At 38.9% G+C, this 20,814-nt stretch overlaps 1 protein-coding gene across 2 annotated transcripts in view; it reads right to left on the bottom strand.

Annotated features, from left to right (window-relative positions):
- The window catches only part of EMC2 (ER membrane protein complex subunit 2), a 56,091-nt gene that overhangs the window by 17,274 nt on the left and 18,003 nt on the right, over positions 1 to 20,814 (bottom strand). For both annotated transcript variants that reach the window (XM_075213964.1, XM_075213962.1), the window contains exons 3-6: positions 20,230 to 20,343; positions 14,131 to 14,195; positions 10,076 to 10,161; positions 8,117 to 8,174 (exon numbers count right to left, since the gene is read on the bottom strand). In XM_075213964.1, the coding sequence (XP_075070065.1) occupies positions 8,117 to 8,174; positions 10,076 to 10,161; positions 14,131 to 14,195; positions 20,230 to 20,343 (323 nt within the window). The remainder of the gene's footprint in view (positions 1 to 8,116; positions 8,175 to 10,075; positions 10,162 to 14,130; positions 14,196 to 20,229; positions 20,344 to 20,814) is intronic.

Raw genomic sequence — 20,814 nt, 5'->3', positions numbered from 1 at the left:
CCCAAATGCATGACAAGAACCTTTTTAACACCTTAAGTAGCTTGATTTGACTAGAATGCATGAGTATCATGCACGGGTTAACTTATATATATATATATATATATATATATATATATATATATATATATATATCTATCACAATGAGGCACATGTCTCAGAATCAGTGCTGCTGGAAAGTGGGGGGATACAAACTGTGCCCACAAGCAGGGACATAGATAAAATGCTTCTTTTCTTTGCAACTGTTTCCAGTAAAAGAAGATGGGGACTAAACCTTTGATATTTATTTTTATTAAATAAAAAAAAAAAGTTGTGCAATAACAATATTACACAATAAGCAGATAAATACAGTGAAAACCAGACGTCATACAGGCACAGGAGGGATTTGCAGAAACAAGTGAAGGAAACTGATAGTACTAATGGAACATTTTAATTGAACGCACAGAATTAACAGAACTTTAGAAGTTTTTAATTATGTTCCTCAATGTGTGCATGAAGGACAGCTTTCCATACATAAGTGTGCCCCTTATTTACAAGGTGTCCCCTTACAACATGGCTGGGCACCATCCTGGTGTGTGACTTGGCAGCATTTTGGACAACTACAGCTTGGTCTAGTAACCATTGTGGCCCATATATGGGTCAGGTTAGTGATAAGAGATATGTTACATGCCCACTGTACATAAGTGCTAGACTTGCCAAACCATAGCCCGCTTTAGAGCACCTCCTCCATACGTGCTCCCATTATGTAGGTCTTCTGTTGGGACCCCGATGTTTCTTCAATTAGTAGAGCTTCCTGCACTAGAGGAGCTCAGGGAAGACAGGAGCTAGGTGTGAACGCAGCAAATGATCTGATTGGCAGCAGCACCTTTCTAAACCGGCATGGCATTACTACAGACATCCCAATGCCAGGTAGACTTGCCTCCCAACACATGCGATGCCCATTCTCCACTCCAACCCTGTCCAAGTTGACTCCTTCCATCTAAAATCTTTCATCTGCCCCAGGGCCGACCATACCAGCACCCATTATGTTGCATTCGTTCACCAAGCTTGCATTGTCCCCACAAACTCTCCCCAAGCCTGGTATGGTTTCCGCAAACGCCCACAAAGCCCTGTGTGAATGCTTACCAAGCACCAAACAGTTTGTGCACATGGCGAACATTTGTGAATACAAGGGAGTACTAAATAATTAAGAGAAGTCTTCTTATACCTGAAATATTTACCATGTACCCCCCCAATGTTTGTGAATACTTAACAAGCATCATGCCTTTATGTCTGTAAATCCTCACAGGGCATCAATGTTTAATAATCCCTCCCATGAATTCCAAAATTATAAGGGGGATAGATTTCTAATTGACTATATCAGTGCTGCCCAAGTCTTTCACTGAAAGGGCTGTAAATCTTGTACAAATACATTAGCGGCCAAATCTCCTTAAAGGTGATGTCATAGAAACGGAGTCTAGGGTGGTTCTCTTACAAGCTACAAAGAAAACACAAGAGAATGGCATCGGGCCAATGGCTTGCTAAAAAGTGAAATATTCTATCAAGAAATAATTATCCTTTTTTTACATGTAAGCAATCTTACTAAAATATAATGAAGTCCTCAAACTCTGTCCCGATAGCTATGCCAGGTTCCTTATGTGCAGAAAAAATGCATTCTACACTACAAACCGGAGGGCAAAGAAATAACTGGTCAGGAATTTGGCGATTCATTAGTGTCCAGGATCTGCATATTGCTGGACCCATTAACTAGCTACTAACATCATGGAAAGTATTTCCAGGCTATCAGAAATGTCATTCACTAACACATCCCTCCTATATATTCCTATGTCAAATGGTAGACTGAAAGATACCCAAGTTAATCATGTCACACTAGGACAGTCCTGGCCAAGCTATGGTTCTCAGAGACTCTGCTGGCAAAGGATGCTGGAGCTTGTAATTTCACAGATAGCCAGCCCATAACTGCAGGGCATGCTGGGACTTGTAGTTTCACAACACCTGGAGAGCCACAGGTTGGAGAGGTCAGCTGTAACATGCCTAATCTTACATTGACACCAGGACTTGTGTAACACAATGCACAGCAGCTCCTGTTATTGTTTCCATGAGTATGAGCCCAAATCACAGTGATGCATAATTAGCAGTAACTGTCAATAGGCCTAAAACTGATTGGATCACATTTTTTTTTTTTTTTTTTGAGCTCGGCCAACTTGAGTCATGAGGATTTAGATTGTGGAAATATCATACGTTAAACACCAACTGTCTGGAGCTTTCTGTGCCATGAGGTTTAATAGGATGTGTGGTTATATGATGTTTACAATAGTGTACCAGGATCTAGGTAGATTTACAGAGCTGGATTAGGAGTCATCTCTCCTATTTTGAGGACTGTCCAGTAACGCAATATCTAGGATTGTTCAACTCCTTGTCAAGATGTTCTATAGCTCAAAAGTTAAATAAAGGCAGATGATCATTTCACTTAAATGCCTGCGCTTAAAAGTGCTAAGAAATAGAAGTTTACTTAACAATAAAAAAAAGTCATTAATAGTGTTTGCTTTTATGTACAATTAAGTCTAAAGTCACATGTCTACCCTGACACTATTTAAAACATCTGATATCAAATATATAAATGTCTAGTGGAGTGTTAGTCTGTGTGTGTGTGTGTGTGTGTGTGTGTAAAAAATAAAACCGAGCTGCAGCGCCAACTGCTGGGCAGAGTTATACACTGACCTACTAAATTCTTAGTGTGTGTGGGGAAAAAAAAATTCAGAAAGGGCTGAAATTTGGTATACTAAAATGTTTTTAATTTGTTAATTTAATTTGTTAATTGTTAAAAGTGTTTATAAAGATTTAAAAAAAATATATATATATTTCTTGAAGGAGAAGTGACAGTTGGGAGTGGTTGGTGGTTGAGGCCTGGGCTATGGCCCAAATGCATGACAAGAACCTTTTTAACACCTTAAGTAGCTTGATTTGACTAGAATGCATGAGTATCATGCACGGGTTAACTTGTATTATTATAAAGAAACAAGTTGGATGCTTGAACCTATACACACAAGTTGCTGATTTTCATGTGTAGTTTCAGATTGACTACATGTTGATGTAGCCCCTCCCACAAACCTATGTGCATATGGTCAGAAAGGGGTTGGCCGATACGAAATACTGTCAAGTATATAGAAACACGGTTCAAGCCCGCTGCGCCAGATGCAGCGGCGCGCAGAGTGCGCTGGAACACCTATAGAAGATATCAGCCACACTCTGGAACCCTTTGGACGCACAATGTAAAAGCCAAACTTTATTTCAGAATCAGCAACAACAAAGAGAAAGCAGTCAGACCACCTTGGTTAAGGTAACCGCCAATTATAAAGCTTATTACTGTTTATTATCATTTATTCGTATAGTGGCACCATATTACGCAGAGTTCTCCAAATAATATTGAATCATTCCCACCAAACTGGTGCTTGCAGTCTAAATCCCTACCACATAAATACACACAAGCTAGGACCCATTTTTGTCAGAAGTGAATTATTCTACCAGTATGCTTGTGGACTGTTTCTTACGGAACATTATGGGCCTGAGACATTAAGGAGAGCAAAGCATAAAAAAGGAGTAACTTTACACCTGGGCAAAACCATTTTGTATTGGAGGGGGGTAAACTTAAAATGTGAGGACAGATTTATAGTTGGGGTAGGACAGGCCCTCGGTCAACTTTAAATTTCAGTGTAAAAATAAAGCTATCAAATATTTGTGTTCTACATGATACAATCAACCAGTATTTAACTTATGTGCAAAATAATAAACATGGTTTTGTCCAGGAGCAAACTTGCTCCTTTTTTTTTTTGCTTTGCTCTCCTTAGTGACTAAGGGCCTGATTCATTAAGGATCTTGAATGAAGAGGATTCTAATTTCAGTTTCCTGGACAAAACCATGTTACATTGCAAGGGGTGCAAATGGGTGTTCTGTTTTGCACATAAGTTAAATACTGACTGTTTTTTCATGTAGCACACACATATCAACTTTAAATTTCAGTGTACAAATAAGTTATCAAGTATGTGTGTGCTACATGAAAAAACAGTCAGTATTTAACTTATGTGCAAAACAGAACACTCATTTGCATCCCTTGCATTTTAACATGGTTTTGTCCAGGAGACTGAAATTAGAATCCTCTTCATTTAAGATCCTTAATGAATCAGACCATAAGGCCCTATGTGTTTAAGGGGTTCCCGAGACCAGATCACATCTTCCCTTTGTCCCGATGACTACGTTTATCCATCAGCTCCCACTCATTCGTAGTTCCCAGTCTTGAAGAATAAATACAATAGGCGCTCTGATCCCAGTCAAAGGCAGCTAAAAATTTCGGTGGTAATCTTATTCACGATGCTGGCAACCGCGACAAGACTCACTGCGACATCTTCAGTACGAATCCTCAGGAACCCGACCTATTCTTCTCCACAACTGTTTAATATACTGACTTGGAGTAAATGTGATTACTGAACAGGACGGCAGCACAGAAGGACGTAGATGTGCACACCGACAGTAATCTTTCTACACTTAAGGGGGCAGTTATAGAATAGCTTATGGCTACATTATGTAAGTCTTACTTAAAAACATTGAAGAGGCGGCGCCTCTTTCAACTGCCCCCTATTCTATAACTGCCCCCTTAAGTGTAGAAAGATTACTGTCGGCGCGCACATCTACGTCATTCTGTGCTACCGCCCTGTTCATTAATCGTATTTACTCCAAGTCAGTATAGTAAACAATCGTGGAGGTGAAAAGGTCGCGCTCCTGAGGATTCGTACTGAAGATGTCGCTGTGAGTCTTGTCGGGTTTACCAGCATCGGAGCTTAGTACCCAACCCAAAAATTGAATGCACTATTCTCTGGTGGAGAAAGTGTTAATGTTACTCTGGAGATTACAACGACAAGCTGCGGCTCACTGGGCTATGGTGCACTACAAGTCTCAGCCTGCTAGGACTTCTACAAAACCTGGATCATCACCGATTGCCTAAACCTGAAAGATCACTGCAACTGATCTGTTCACCTGTTTTTTACACGGGTGTGTGTTCCACAGTAACATAGTAAGAGCGAGCCTGTCCCAGAGGAGCTAATAAAATTACATTCAAAATAGGAAGTGTTAAAATGAGTTGGCCAAATGGGGCTGTTTGGCGGACTTAAAGTCCCTGTATCTTTGCTTTATACTATAATCTAAGCAACTCCATGTGTCAGCACACACACAAGAAAAAGTGATAGTCTGATTTGGATGCCAAAATAAACTCGGCAAAAAGCTTTGCTTAGTATCCAGAGATCCCCCTAACAGCAGCCACATTTACATATGGAAGTGATTATCAGGTAGAGGATATGTAAACAGCTGTAATACCTGACAATTTATCAAAACATTTCTATTTAGCTTTCACAAGAAAAATCCGATCTGCAACTATAGGGATTTCTGACTATCCTTGGATGAAACGTGTGTGTAAATGACAAGCTGTTGAAAAGCTATTTATATATTTTTTCATTTCTATAAAGTATCTTTTTTTGTAATACTTGCAAAGAAAAAACAACCCTGAAACAGCTATTGGTCGCAAAAGAAAAATACAGCTTATATTAACACTAGCATGAATTTTAAGTTTCGACTGCAAAATTGCATCAAAACATGTCCGAGCACAATTGCTCCGCTAGAAACTTTATTGCGCTAGAGGAAATCGCCCGAATGAAGTGTATAGAACACTACAATTCCTAGAGGATAACAAAAATGTGTATTTACTCCAAATCCTATCTCTCTCTCACAATCTTTGCATCTACCAGCGGGGAACGAGTTTAAGAAATCATTAGTCCCTTTACTAGGTTTACTCTGAAGCCAGGCCTGTGAGCTCATTAGCTGCTAACGCTTTATTACTATAATCTGAGAACCGTGTGTAGAAGCAGACCATTTCCAACGTGAATAACTTTAAACCCTTGTTCGGACAACTTTAGCATGGAAGGCGTTAATACTGGCACGGTTATAAATAAAACAAACGGACAACACTTTATAATCAAGAAAACAGTATGAAAGGAATTAAACTAAATGGATCAAAGCTGCTCAATAACAGGAAGGGTAACCTGGTGCAGACACACATGTGAAACATAGGCTTGAATACTTTTTACAAAAAACTAATTTTTAACGCACAACTAAACTAATTTGAGAAAATAAGTTGCATTGAGGGAATTCCATAGGCACACAGCAGCAAGGCTTAAAAACAACAAAAATCCCCCCAAAAAATAAATCTTCAGAACTGATCCTCGTACCGCCTCCACTTTTCTACGGCTATCGTGAGGACCTCCATAGCTTACGTTATCTAATATCTGGCTCATGGATAAGTACACCGCTGCCTGATCCAGCTGTTCAACCTAAGCAATGAATAACAATTTGGCCCCACGTGAAGGTTTCTGTCTTACATTGGCGCCGCCACCTATCCCAATACTGGGCTAATTCATCCAGATGGATGGGGGTTGGCATATAAGGGTGAACTTAAGAGTATGATTATCCAGCAAACAGTAATGTAATGAATGGGTGTCCCTACGTGTAGAGGTCTGGAAGTGACTTACGCCTCAGTGATGTAAATAGTCTCTTGTGAATGGATAGGCTACAGACAATATGGCTGCCTCCACCGAGACTAGAAAAAAAAAAGAAGTGTGCTATACATATAATTTCAAGTCCTTATAAGCTCCTCCTGGATGACATGTTCAGCTTCATGACCTACTACAGTGAGCTGTCAAATAGAGACCTGCCAGGAGATATAGAGGATGAGGACTGGTCAAAAAAATGTTCAGATTACTCACTCAGTGCCTCGGTCGTGGAGACTCAAGTCAAGGTCTTGTCCAGGTGGCATAGGGTTCTAAGTGTATTATATAAATTATCTCACAACTCCCTGCCACCTGCTGAAGATGTGGTGCAGCTATAAACACCTTAATACATACATGGTGGGAACTGTAAGAAAAACACCCAGAATGGCAAACAGTCATCAATCTTTGTTGAGGAGGAGTCGATGGATCCCGGCTAATGGCTCCACTCTCATTCCCAATTCCATTCCCCAAATACAAGAAATCCCTCTTAAAAGCATTTAAACAATGCCAGAAAGGCGCTCATAACAGGCATCTGGAGATCCCACCACTACACTATTTCTACACGATGGTGAAGGAGTTAATTATGGCAGTGGTGAAATTCCCAAAATATCCGCTACTTGGTTCCAGCTGCTGTAATTTAGGGTCTCACCTACCCACAATACCCCCCCACCCCCACCCCAACTTGTTCTTCTCTGGGTGATTAATGAAGCCCTTGTCCAGAATTATGAGTCTCCCTTCCTCTCCCAAACCATATCTACACTCCCCCCCCCCACCACCACCTTCCATTTACATTAACGCTCACATAGCTCCTGTTGAGCACTGTTGCTGATGTACCCAAAAAAAAAGTAAAATGTGTATACTGGATTGTCATGTTGTCACTCATTGTTTCTTTATTCAGAAAAATACACTTGAAAATTACAATAAAGAATAAAAAAAAATATAGATTTATTATAAAAAAAGATTATCTCTGTGTATTTATATAAATATCAATGGTTTATACAGCAAATTAGCAGTGCAACCCAAACGGCAAATTGAAATGAAGTGTCCCTAACTAGCTCACATGCTTGCAAGCAATCTTTTAAGCATAATTGTTTATTCACATAATATTGTTAGTTATTTAGTTATTTTAGCAAATCATGTACATATCACTTTTCTGTATTTCTTAAAGGCTTAGTAAACCACTTAAAAATACATTTTAATCTAGAGAAATCTTTGTAAAACCCAAACCTCTGTACACAATGGTGTATTGAAAGCACTAGAAACACAGCTATTTAAATGAAAACCTCTTTCAAACATTGACGTCTATCATTCTAGAAACAAAGTTGTTATATATTATTAAGTTTTGTACTCTTCTGGTATTTAGAGTGCAAGCAAAATAATATGTCCAAGTTCCTAAAAATAATTAAAAGAAATATATTTCCCTGTGGGAGAGCGAGAATGATTTGAAGCAATATTTTGTTAGCCAGGAGTACGCTCTCAGAAGGCTTCTCTCAAATTACCTATTACAGTCACAATATTTGACTTACTGTGTTAGTTGGATCTTCTTGCAATATCCTGTCATATATCTGGAGAGCATCATCGTACCTGTTCCAAAAGGAAAGTGAAAACCACTTATGGAAAATGAGTTTCAGAAAATATACATAGAGCTAAACAAACCCAACGATTCAGCACAAAAAAAAAAAAACATTTGCCAGAAAGAAAGACTTATAAACCTTTCATTTGGTCATTATGGTACAGTACAGTATTCAACTGGTTGTAAGTTACTTGGTACGGAAAACATAAAACAGGAAAATATTCCTTATTTCAAAATAGGTTTGAAATTCTAAATTTACTTTATTTTCTTAGACATTCAGTAAAACAAGGGAAGAAAGTAATTTTGCCAATATAAACTTTTTTTTTTGCATATCTTATAAAATGGAACTAAAAGTGGAACTAAAGCATTTTTAGACAGGCGATTGTGTCATTAAAAGGTTGTATAAAACATATATATTATTTGTTATATATGTAATGTTTACGTTTAACGTACCTTTGGGCACATTAAAAAGGGAGTGGAAAGAAAGTAAGACGTGTTATTTTGTGTTACATTATATACTGGTGTTGACTTTTGCCAGCTGAAGTGCTCCCAGATGCTGTTGATATTTTGTAACTTCTTTCATTCACCTAAAATGAATATTATAGGAGACTATAATATTTTAGACAGATGACCCCAGAGGCACCAGTTGGCTACTAACAGATAATGCAGCCATTTTGAGGGATAGACCAGTTTTCACGAGACTGCAGCCTGATTACTAGAAACTGTTGACGTTACCGAGGCATAAGGAGTTGTTTTTAGACAATTGTCCCAAGATAGTGCCTCAATTGAACAGTTGCATCTCATCGCCCATGCAAGAGCCATCAGAATAGCCGTCACTCCTAGATCTCCAAGATGCACCACCAATGGAGGATAGGAGTATACTAATTAGAATGGTGAATCAGCAGTAAGTCCACTGGACACGTCTGTGGATCTCTGTACTCGGAGCGGAAAGTCGCCACTTCTAGGTTAAACTTCAAGTCCACATCTTGAGTTCTACATTAATGGACAACATCCTGAACTACTTTTAGCTGTAGAGCGTGGCATGGTTCAAAAGAGGCCTGTTATAAACAGCTCCCATTCAATACCTAATATCAGAGATAAAAATTAAATTAATTTGTTTATTTCATATTGTTACGTCCGAATATGGGATCCAGAGCACAGCTGCTCCTCCCCACCCAGTAAATTCTGTTTCAGTGATAGAAGTGTGGGTGGATATTGGATCTTTTTTTTGTAATAGATCACTATCCGACACCAAGACACTGATGGGCTCAGAATATCCTGTGGGTGTCTAAAGAGTCTGCAGGTAATATCCCTGAAATACTGCACAAAGATCGCTTGAGGCTCAGCTAATTGTGGTGGATTTGGAACAGCATAAGATATGTAGGTACAGTACAGTCAAACAGTAATCCCACTTCAAGCACCAGGATTTTTATACTAACATTTACTTAGTGCACTACTCGCAGAAGTAATTTTATATTTGTTTGCTTATGCACTGTCATTTTTCTTGGTTGACAGAGGCCAGAAATACCTACAAAAAAGGCATTTTTGTGTGACGTTCCACCTTCCAAAGAGCTTAATCAATTTTATTTTTTTTAAAGAGAAATCTGCCAAGCACACAAAAGGCTTATTATACACTCACAAAATGCATGAAGAAAAGATAAACTGAGTCAGTTAGAATTAAATAACAAAATGAGCATCTGGCCGTGAGAGACTTAAAGCATGTGTTCAACACAAAAAATATTTATTTCAAACAAATTCTATTTTTCAGAATTCCCTATAATGAAATACATTTCAGCAACATCCAATCAAGCAAATTATACTGCTCAACAGAAAAAGAAAAACGCCAAGATATAATTAAGAAAAATGAAAATTTGTACAACATCTGCGACATGTATGTTATCGATTAAATTACCTTTCCATCGCCTCGAATCTCATGCCAGTTAGTTTCTTTACCCTGTGGCTGCCAGGAAATTGCCTGCGTAATTCTTGCAGACAAGACTTCAAAACAAAGAGAGTGGGCACAGATTAATGACCAACAGGCTACTCCCTTAAAGAGGAAAGAAACTAAAAATATTTAACATAACATAAAAAGATTTGTTTGCCAAAGACTTGTTTGAATTGTACTATGCTACTTGGGTTCCATGGTTAAAACTTCTGGACTCTCCAGAGTCCCCGATTTCAAATTTGACTGATTGAGTGGTTTTGTTCCTTCCCATTTTTGCACCCGAGTGCTGGGTTGGTTATATGGACCATTTGGGAGCGTTGTGTGCCCGGCAGATACATAACCTACTAGGTTGACAGAGCTTTAAACTAAACTGAAGCTTAAATGAGGAATTTTGCTAGACCCCCCCCCCCCCTCTAATGTGATCCCCACTTCCCTTCCCTTCTTTTCCTTTGTCTATATGTTAATGTTTATATGGTTATTTAGCAGGTATGTGTAAGGGTTGACATATCTCCTTTACAGATTTCTGAGTGCATTTTGGACTGGTGCCAGGATGTCATTTTTTCAGTGTCAATAACGTACCATGCCATTTTGTAGGTTGTACATGTATAACCTGTATATGTGTGTAAAACCCAATAAAACTTTAAATAAAAAAATTAAAAAGATTTGTACGCTCTCAGCATTACCAGATTTCTGCGAATGTCTATGTCGCTACCCAAGTCACAATTGTGTCCAATGTGTCTCCGGTGTTTCTAAACTCTGCTCCGGATACAGGGTTTGAAGCTCGTGTATTTCTAATATATAGTTTTAAGAAATATTTCACTCCCTTTGGGAACTGCACAAGAGTTTAAACCGCCATCATAAACGGCTGCAAACACAGACCAGATCCGGTTATTTGCAGACTGTACTTTCAGGCATGCCCAACAATCACAATATTTCAGAAGGATTATTTTGAGGTCAAAGATATGACCACGTTGTGGCGTCTCTGATGAGCATTGCACAGTGAAGCTGGCCACACACATACAGGTCTAGTCAGCCAACGTCATTATTTTCATCAAAACTGGCCGGCAAATTGGGCCACGTACGTGCACCAAATAAAATGGCTCAGACGATCAGCCAGTGGAACAAGCTTAATCAATCTAGGTGCAAATGCTGTCTGTCAGTAATGGCATCAGCCAAACAAACCAATCATTAGCTCAGGTGACCTCAAAATAGATATGTTCAGCACGTCCAATGAACAAGAAAATTTGTCAGATTGGCAGCGATTTACAGGTCCGATTGTTTGGCGGTCAGGGAGACCAGCTCACCCCAATTTCTCACATGTGTGTTAACGTAAGTAGGGTGTTAAAAAGAAAATGTTTAAGTCATTTGTCTGGTAAAATTACTTTAGTCCTAATAAGTTCCTAAAATACCTACATTATGCACATAGGTTTTGTGCGTATGTATGTACAGTATGTGTGTGTATATATAAAATCACATTTAAAGAGTGATCCTGCGGCTTTCATTCTTTAAATAAGCTGACAGTGCCAGGAGAGATGTGGGACTGGTGAAAACTTTCTTGAGCGACTTGAAACGGTTGGATTGTTTATAAGTAAAACAGATCTATGGCACTCTTGGATACAGAACAGAAGAACACTTTGCATGATTATTAAGAGAAAAAAAGAAAAACGCATGACATAACCAAGAACTTAAACAAACACTGTGCAGCGTATGCCGATGTAGCAGAGAACATTTCAGGGAACATATGGAACAATGTTTCAATGATAGACTGGAGCATTATCACAGATCTCAGCTGCAAGGTCATTTCACAGTATTACATTCCTGGCAGTTTTAAGGCCATCAATATATGGTAATGTTGGCAATGCTTAAAAACTGAACAGGGGGGGCAAAAAGGAGCCTGAAATAAAGCAATTACAGACATAAAAAAATAAACATCACTTAACCAAAAAGTAATTTTTTTAGAAGAGAGAACATATAGCAAATAGGCTTTCAGGGCCTGCTGGGACTTAATAGTTCCACAACAGCTGGAGAGTCACAGGTTATCTATCCCTGATTTTTAGGTACTGTACTGGGCACTGTAGTATACGGACAGCAGATACGCTTAGACTCTTCCTTGGGTCCTTACACGTCACAATTCACGATTATAGAACAAATCGTCTGTATGCATTAACCTGGTTTCATTTTCATTGTTCATACGAAGAGTAAGGGGGGGGGGGGGAATTGGGGGGGAATCACTAAAAGTACATTTTTCATAGATACAATCTACTAACTACACCTACCAAAAATAACAAAGATATCTGACAATTCTAGCATAGAAATAAGAATCATATTAAATGACAGATTTTTATTTGCATAGCCACACCCCATAACCTTAATCATCTCCCCTGACCTCAGCAGTGTTTTATTCATATTGAATAAAACCAAAAAGTACTCTCAAAGATGAGCGTAAGAGTCATGCACTGAGCTCGGGTCCTGAAGATCACCCCCAACCCCCCACCATCACCAGACAGCATACAACACTTTCAGCTAATATAAGTGAGCAGAGATTAGGAGAGGTGATGTTACATGGGGCACAGCTAAGCAAATAAATCCAACAACGGCACCATCTGTTATCAGTGCTCAATCAGGTATGAATTGTTCTTATTTCTATAAGCAAAATTTTAATTTTCCTCTTTTTTCTTTTTTTTATTTGACATATTTACAATGCAGTCATTTTTTAAAAAAAATACATTTATGACCACCCTCTTCTATAAACCGAATACATACATTTCTGTATGTGAAACAGCCACTATAATGACCATTTTTGAATGCATCTCAGAAAAACTTGTAAGAAATAATGACATCCTGTTGCCTAGGCACACTGACATCCCTGTTTTGAAGAACTGAACTTCTTATTTTTATCATGATCAAGAAAACACACAGATCTCAGAGATAGGAGTGGAGAGGGAAAAAAAAAAAGGTGCAAATTTGCCTCTGGACTGTCACGGACTGCCTCACTGCCGGTTATAGCTTCTGTTACCAGTCTGCTGACCTGCTCTGCTCCTAGCTCCTGTCCTTTGGATATTCTGTTGGATTGCCCGTGTATGACCCCTTGCCTGGATTTGGACCCTGCCTGTGTTTCTTGTGACCCCGACCTCTGGCGTGTTTACCGACCTTCCTGTTTGCTCGTGACCCTTGACCTCGGTCTGTTTATTGGATTTGCTGTCTGCTGCCGGCCCTTGACCCTTGTCTGGACTTCACTTCGCTTACCTGGGTTCTCCCCAGCCGGTACACACTTCACGACCCTCTGTCAGTCTGCGGCCAAGTCTGTCCCCATCACTAGGGGCTCCAGTGAACACCTGACTGGCGGAGCAGACTCCGGGTTGTGCTGTTCTGGCTGGAGGGGTTCCTAACATGGACAAACCATGTTGCAATGCAAGGGGTTGCAAATGCATAGATTTCATTTGCATGCAGGGAAACACCCTCCCCCACATTTTAAAATCCCCCCCCTTTTTTTCTTTACGTCTACATTTAAATGAGACGACCAAAGTCCCATGTTCGGTCTTGGCAGTAGAAGGATTACATGTGCGTTAGGGTTGTCTTTTCATATTGCACTTCCCAAATTAGGGTTGGAGACAGGATAAAATAAACAAGTAATATTCTACTGCCTGAAATTTTGGGGAATATTTTCTAGATTTTTTTTTTTGTAAAAAAAAGCCCACGTTAGCTTTAATATTTCACCATCTATCTGTTTCCTAACTTACTATATGACTTTGCTGGCAAGGAGCATCTATACCACCACCTAACGAGGCTGTCCAAGGCTGGCATTATAGAGTCTGTCACATACAATGTAATGAATACCTATGAATGCACTTTTGTGCTGAGGAAATACCTTGTGGTAAGCGAGGGTGGGAAAATACACAGTGTATTTGGTTCAATGAGCCATTAAGGAATTCTCAGTTAAACTTACACTGAAATAAAAACGTACTGTTGGGCAAAACAATTAAATCCGTACCAGGATTAAAATATTCATAAATATTACTTACTATAGCGATTTCATCACGGCCACAGTCTAAGGCAGCAATCATCACCTGCTCATAGATTATCCATACTGTACAGACAAAGACATAACAAACATTACTACAATAAAAGGAAGAACATTGATTCTTTGTGTTTAAAAAAAACAACAAAAAAAACCCAAAACACAATTATGCAATGCAAGTGAGGACATTTGATAATTGAACAGAAAGACATTGCTTATAAAAAATAAATTAAGTTTCAAGATAAAAAAACATGTAATATTTTCTTTATAACAAATAAATGGAAAACAAATAACAGAATATGCAATGCTCCTAATACAATGTTTCTATAGTGCTTTAAGGGGCGTATTCAATTGTCAGCGTTAACGCTGAAAAACGAGCGCCCAAAAATCATTACCGTTTATACGATAATATTGCGCGCGAAAACCATTAATATGGTAGTTTACTCGTGGAATTTCAGCTTGCCGCTCAGGGAGCTGCGAGCTGAAATTCCGTGAGTAATTAATGTATTAACAGTAAGATTTTTTGAGCGCTCGTCTGTTAGCGTTAACGCAAACAATTGAATACGCCCCTAAGAGCAAGTAACGTCACTTTTTGACTAGCAAAAGCGTATGTATTACTGAGCTAAATTATATATGTGAAATAACTGAAGTTTATACCCAGCTACGTATCATCTATCATGCTTTTCCACTCCTGTGCAGCAGAATGTCATATTATAAAAGGCGTTCTTTTCTGTCTGAGGGTGAGTGACAAGCTTCCAATCTTGCTTTGCAGAAATAAAGTGTGTTGATTGGTGGATTTAGAGGAGTGACAAGTGATGTCACAACAGCTTAACTGGCTGAAATGTCATCTTGCTGATTTACATCAGATCCCACTAGAACTCTGTTCTACAAATGCAGCTTGAGCTTTCTGTAAGAGTGATGAAGCAATTACACTTTCTTTGTACATTAAACTGTGGCTCCCCAAAGTTCAGAGAACTTTGAGGAGTCACATTGTGATGCGAGATCTGCTGGTGTCCTACATATGTAATTTCCACATTTATTCATTCACTTTACTTGGCCAATTTGACTATAGGTGTTTCCCGACGCCCAGCTTTGTGAGACAGGACAGAAGCGGCGGACTGACTACGGCACATATTAGATAACGCTGTATGAACAGCAATCACTTTCAGAGAAAGAACTGTGATCCAATTGTGAAGGTATTTTCAACTGTAAACTGACTTTTATTAATTTCAATAAAAGGACTGTGTAAAGCTGTGAATCCAGTAACTGGATAAACTGACAATATTCTTCTTGTAGAGATAACAGCAAATATATTGCACATGTGGATTAGAATACATGTTGGCTTTAGTAAAGGGTCAGAAATAGAAGAAAAGAAAGATATAGCGAGAAGACTCCGTAAATCCATGGAAAAGTCAGTTACGGTAAAAGGAAAAAAAAGAGAAAAGGTAAAAATGGAAATAACCATTGGAAAGTCACAAGAAACAATGAGGTCTAGGCAAAAGGAAATCAAGTCGGAGATCAAGTAGGATCTAGGGTATTAGAGTAAGTAGGGAAAATATGCAGTCACGGCATGCAAGAGGGTCCTTATCTCTCATTCACATCTATGTATATATTCAGGAATGACTACAATGTCAGGAGGTTCAAATCCAAGCTCTCTTCAAAAAGACACGTTGTATTTCAACTTCTAACATAAAATGAAAGAGATCAGTTATAAGGCTTTAAGTCTATAGCAAACAAAACAATGCCTCACACATTCATGACAAAAGACACATCAAGCAGAGTTTTGTCATTCTAATATTTTCCCCACACAATGACACCTTTAATGAAACATGTTGTTCTGTGCTGAGTTTAGAACCACTGCTCATTGTGTTTTATGTAGAGTGTTAAAGTCTGGAGGAAGGGGGGGTATATTTCCACCTTACAGAGTGCAGAACAATGAAGGTCCGGCAGGAATTCAAACCTGTTAATAAATGTATTCTGGCAATAGCAATTGAGACAGCCAACCTGGCTGCGTTAAACCTAACAGGCCTAGTTCTCTGCACGCGGGCACATAATGCCCACTATTTTTCGTTACTTCTAACAAGGAATGACCTTTTCAGACTTGTGGAAAGCCTATTTAGCAGATATCGGATAGGACCCCACTTGATGTGGTTTCTTGGCCTGTGTGCCCAGGTCCATCAGATTTACTCTCACGCAAATGGGTGGGCAAACCGGACACATCCTTTTGCTTTTTGCTGAGGCCAAACCACTGATTATGCCCATATGACAGCGTTATTCCTACTAGTGAATACCTGTTAAAATGTAAAGTGTGCTGGTGTATGCCACCCCTCCACCACAAAGAGCAAAAGTCACCCCCTTATTCATCAAGACGGTGCTAGCTTTGACAAAAAAAAAATTAAACTTTCAAATCCTAGAATGATTCCTATCATCTACACCAACATCACTGCTTATGGGTGTTCTATAAAAGAGGATTGAAATAACGTTTGCCACAAATTATCTATTAGATTGTGCTTCATATTGCATAAAGTTATATATGACATTTTTTTTCAACCGCCTACACGAATGTGTAAAAAAGTGGGCGCAGTTTTTTACCACCACAATAAAACATAGATTACCTGTTATGAGGGTTATTTTTTTTTCTTACATATTAATTTGTGACGGAATCGGCACTCTATGGGAAGTTCCTACTTTTTAATGTAAACAGGTATATAAATGTGGATTTACTTGAAAGAAGCAGGAAAAAATATCGTTTTTTTTTAAAGGACTAAAATGGACTTTCATAGAATGTGGTGTCAAATTAATTTAACAAGTTATTCACTAATCTGAGAGCATCACTCAAATGTAATTGGGAGCAGCACGGTGGTTTAGTAGTTACCACTTCTGCCTCCTAGCACTGGGGTCATGAATTTGATTCCCGACCACACTCCAAAAACAAACTAGTAGATTAATTGACTTCTATTAAATTGACCCTAGTCTCTCTCTGTCTGTGTGCGTATGTTAGGGAATTTAGCAGGAACTGGTGTGAGTTCTCTGTACAGCGCTGCGGAATTAGTGGTGCTATATAGATAGCTGATGATGATGATGATGATGAATGTATGCACCACACTTCCCTATTCATGACAGCGGAGCCTTTCCTAACATAAGAATGGTGACTGGACAAAGATCATGCAGTTATATCAGACTATTAATAGCTCAGTCATACAAGTGACCTGGTGTACTATTTGCCATCACGAGACGCCACTCACTAATTATTTTCTTTAATACGCTGCACATGTGCTGTAGTCACAGGGAGAATGGCCGCATGTATAGTGCTCTGTGACATGGGAATTACTGACCAAAGAACAGTTGTTTAAACCGCAATTCGTAAAATAACAGCACTGTCACGCTGTGATATGGAAAAGGAGACTTATAAAACACAAATGGATTATACATTGGCATTGGGGTTTTCTTATGCATATAAGCACTGTAACTGGGGTAAGTCTGAGATGAATTTAAAGCCAATTACACATAATTGTTAAAAAAACAGGTAGAGTTAAATGTGTTTTATAAAACAAGAAAACTGCGGCATTTTGAAGTGTTGATATGAAACGTAGAATTTGACAGCAGATAAGAACCGCTTGGCCCATTTAGTCTGCCCATTTTTTAACCTATTGTAACCTCAAACCCTATTTTATCCTTAGTTCTTTGACAGGATATCCTTATGTCTATCCCAAACATGTTTAAATTGCTTTACTGAATTATCCTCTACCACCTCTGATGGGAGGCTATCCCACTTATCCACTACCCTTTCTGTGAAGTAGTTTTTCCTCTGAACCTACTTCCCCCCAGTCTCAGTGCATGACCTCGTGGTCTAATACTTCTCTTCCTTTGAAGAATGTTTCCCTTTATTTACAGTGATAAAGGCTTTCAGATACTTATGTTTGCCACTAACTTTAGAACTTTGAATAGTTGAGTGCAGAGTAAATCATGGAACTACACATAGGCCTCCTCTCAGACTGGAGGTGCAGTAGGCAAATTCTGATTTTTTTCAGGGTATAAAGGGATAAATCTGTCATGTAACCTTTACAAGTCACTGCTCTGACTTCAGAACGCTGCACGGTTATAGCTAGAATAACATGCTGTTCTTATATGTGACACTTCTAATAGGATAAATGAACATGTGACAAGGTGCTCTCACCTCAACAGCTGAAATGCAATATAAATGTTGAGATAGAGTGTAATGAAAGTGTAAAACTAAGTAAAACCAATTTGCATTACGCCCTCTTGCTTAAATAACATTCTAAGAGCCGCTGTGAAGAGGGATACACATTATTAATTGCTATATGTTGACATGTTGTCAATTAATTCAGATGAAGCCCATGCCTTTAAGACCAAAGATGCAATCCTGTGCTTGTCATTTGCTGCCTCTATCAGTGTGCACTACACACACTAAATAAAAGTAGATTTTTCAAAATGTAATCTCGTCACTGACACATTATCACAGCGCCTAATACCTTGTTACAGTCTCTATATTCACTCCAATAGTAGATTTTTTTTTTCAAAACTATAGGCTCTTGCAGCTAATATAGCATTGTGTCGCTCATACCTTGTTGTGAGTTATGATATGTTTTTAGGCTTCTCAATTCAAGAAGAAAAGGCAGTTAATTAACTGCCTATACAGGTCTTTTTGTTCAAATAACATGTAATTGTGTATCAGTCTCGTCAATTGTTTTGAACTGATTACAGTATGTCTGGAAACCGCAGAATTGTGTAAAGAGCCGGGGTCTGCATTCAGCAACAAGTTTTCTACCTAGAAACCAAGATTTGTAGCTAAAAAGAAAAGCAACATTTTTTTTTCTTTGCTATTGCTTGAGAATTAAGAAAAGCACTTGTACTGCCAAAGTTCACAGCTTTGAAAGATAAATGAGCTATTACTATTGGAACTCTGTTTAATATTGTTTAAAGGTACCAAATAACAGCACTGTGCCAAAGTGGGTCGGATTTCCTATATGTTAGGTGACCATTTCCTGGAAAATGTTTTTCTTGGAAAGTCTACAGCTCACAGGAGACCTAATTATCAGCAGAATGCAATCCTGGTGAGACGAAGCAAGGGGTACCCGAGCTAGAGACGGAACACATAACAAGTGCTGCAAACGCCTGCTTAGATGACCCACTGAGTGATGACAGTGCCGCGAGCCAATACAAAGTTGATTTCTCTGCCAAGGAGATCTTTTTGCAGATCTTTCACAGCAAACAAATTACAATTAAAGCCCAACATGCTCATTCAAAGCCCACGTCGCAGCATGAGCTTTAATTTTCACTACATGTACAAGACTTCACATGACATGCTTGACTTCTAATACTTGCACTCCAAAATTATCTTACATAGTTTTCAGATTTTGGCCAAGAGCTGCATACACATCGCAGAGACCCTACATGCACCTCTGCAAAACCTGAATAATTTTTATTACAGGCTGATCTGCAGGGAGTTGGGAGAAGCTGATTGGACAATCTGTGTGGTCCTGCTCTGACATACCATCCTCCTGATGACTACTGGAGTGTTGCGCTAGCAGGGTGACACCATGGGTGAGTACTTTATAACCAGTGGGAGTCTTGGAGGCAGAAAACCTTTGTTTGACTACAAAAGGGGAGTGGGCCGATTTGTAGAAAATACCTTTCTAGTTTTCCAACAGCTCACACTGTGTTATATTCATCAAACCTTCTAAAAAGCAAACGTGGAGATGTTGCTCATAGCAACCAATCAGATTCTAACTATCAGTGATCTAGTACATTCTAAATAACAATAGTTAGAATCTGATTGTTTGCTATGGGCAACACCACCGCTTCACCTTTTTAGAAAGTTTGCTAAATCTACCCCAGAGAGTCAGATTTCATCCTTTTTGAACACATTTGGAATTACACACAGCTATAGAAAGTAATAACAAACATAGTTTTTATTAGTGCATGTAAAGCCCTGGGCTGCTCACAATCCCTGTTCTATATAAACTTCTCATGACACCAGTAGAGAGAATAAGGTTCCCTGAGGGATATTACAGCAGAACAGGTGTGCACAACACCAGCAAGTATCTTACTGAACTGAAACTTATGGACATAATAAACTTACTATCGTCCCCGAGCTTGGACGAGTGTTCATTCAACAACTCTTCACCAACGTCAATGATTTGCCTGCTGTTCCGGTAGTTTTCCTCCCGCCAAGTTTTCATCTTGTCACGCATTTCTGCAAAGGGAATGCCAAACGTACATTTTATAAATAGGCCTATTAAATTGGGTCTGTAGTAAGAAACATAAAGCACAATACACATTATAGCTGTACAGAGGTTTATAACATGACTTCAAATGTAATTATGTCAGAACAGTTTACCTATAATACTTCGTCCCAATCGTTCTGGGCAATAGATCTCCTTTGTATATTCCAGGTTTTCCCACAGTGTTTTTCTCATAACTTGGGAGTGCAGGAGTAAAACATACTAAATTCAAATTAAAAATTACCCTGGGCTTTGCCCACACCTCATTGGCCCTTTGGATTCTCCTCTTTATTAAATTGTTTAGCAGTGCTCTCCCAGAAGGAGAATACACATGTGATCATATCTGTGCATTTAACATGATCACCAAGTGCCAGCAATTATTTGCATTTAATTTCTAGTTTTCTGAACGTTAGTGAGTTACTGGATGACAGATTGAATACCTA

This window comes from Mixophyes fleayi, chromosome 5, assembly GCF_038048845.1.
Source record: "Mixophyes fleayi isolate aMixFle1 chromosome 5, aMixFle1.hap1, whole genome shotgun sequence".
Taxonomy (NCBI): Eukaryota; Metazoa; Chordata; class Amphibia; order Anura; family Limnodynastidae; genus Mixophyes; species Mixophyes fleayi.
This window is presented reverse-complemented; position numbering and strand designations above follow the sequence as displayed.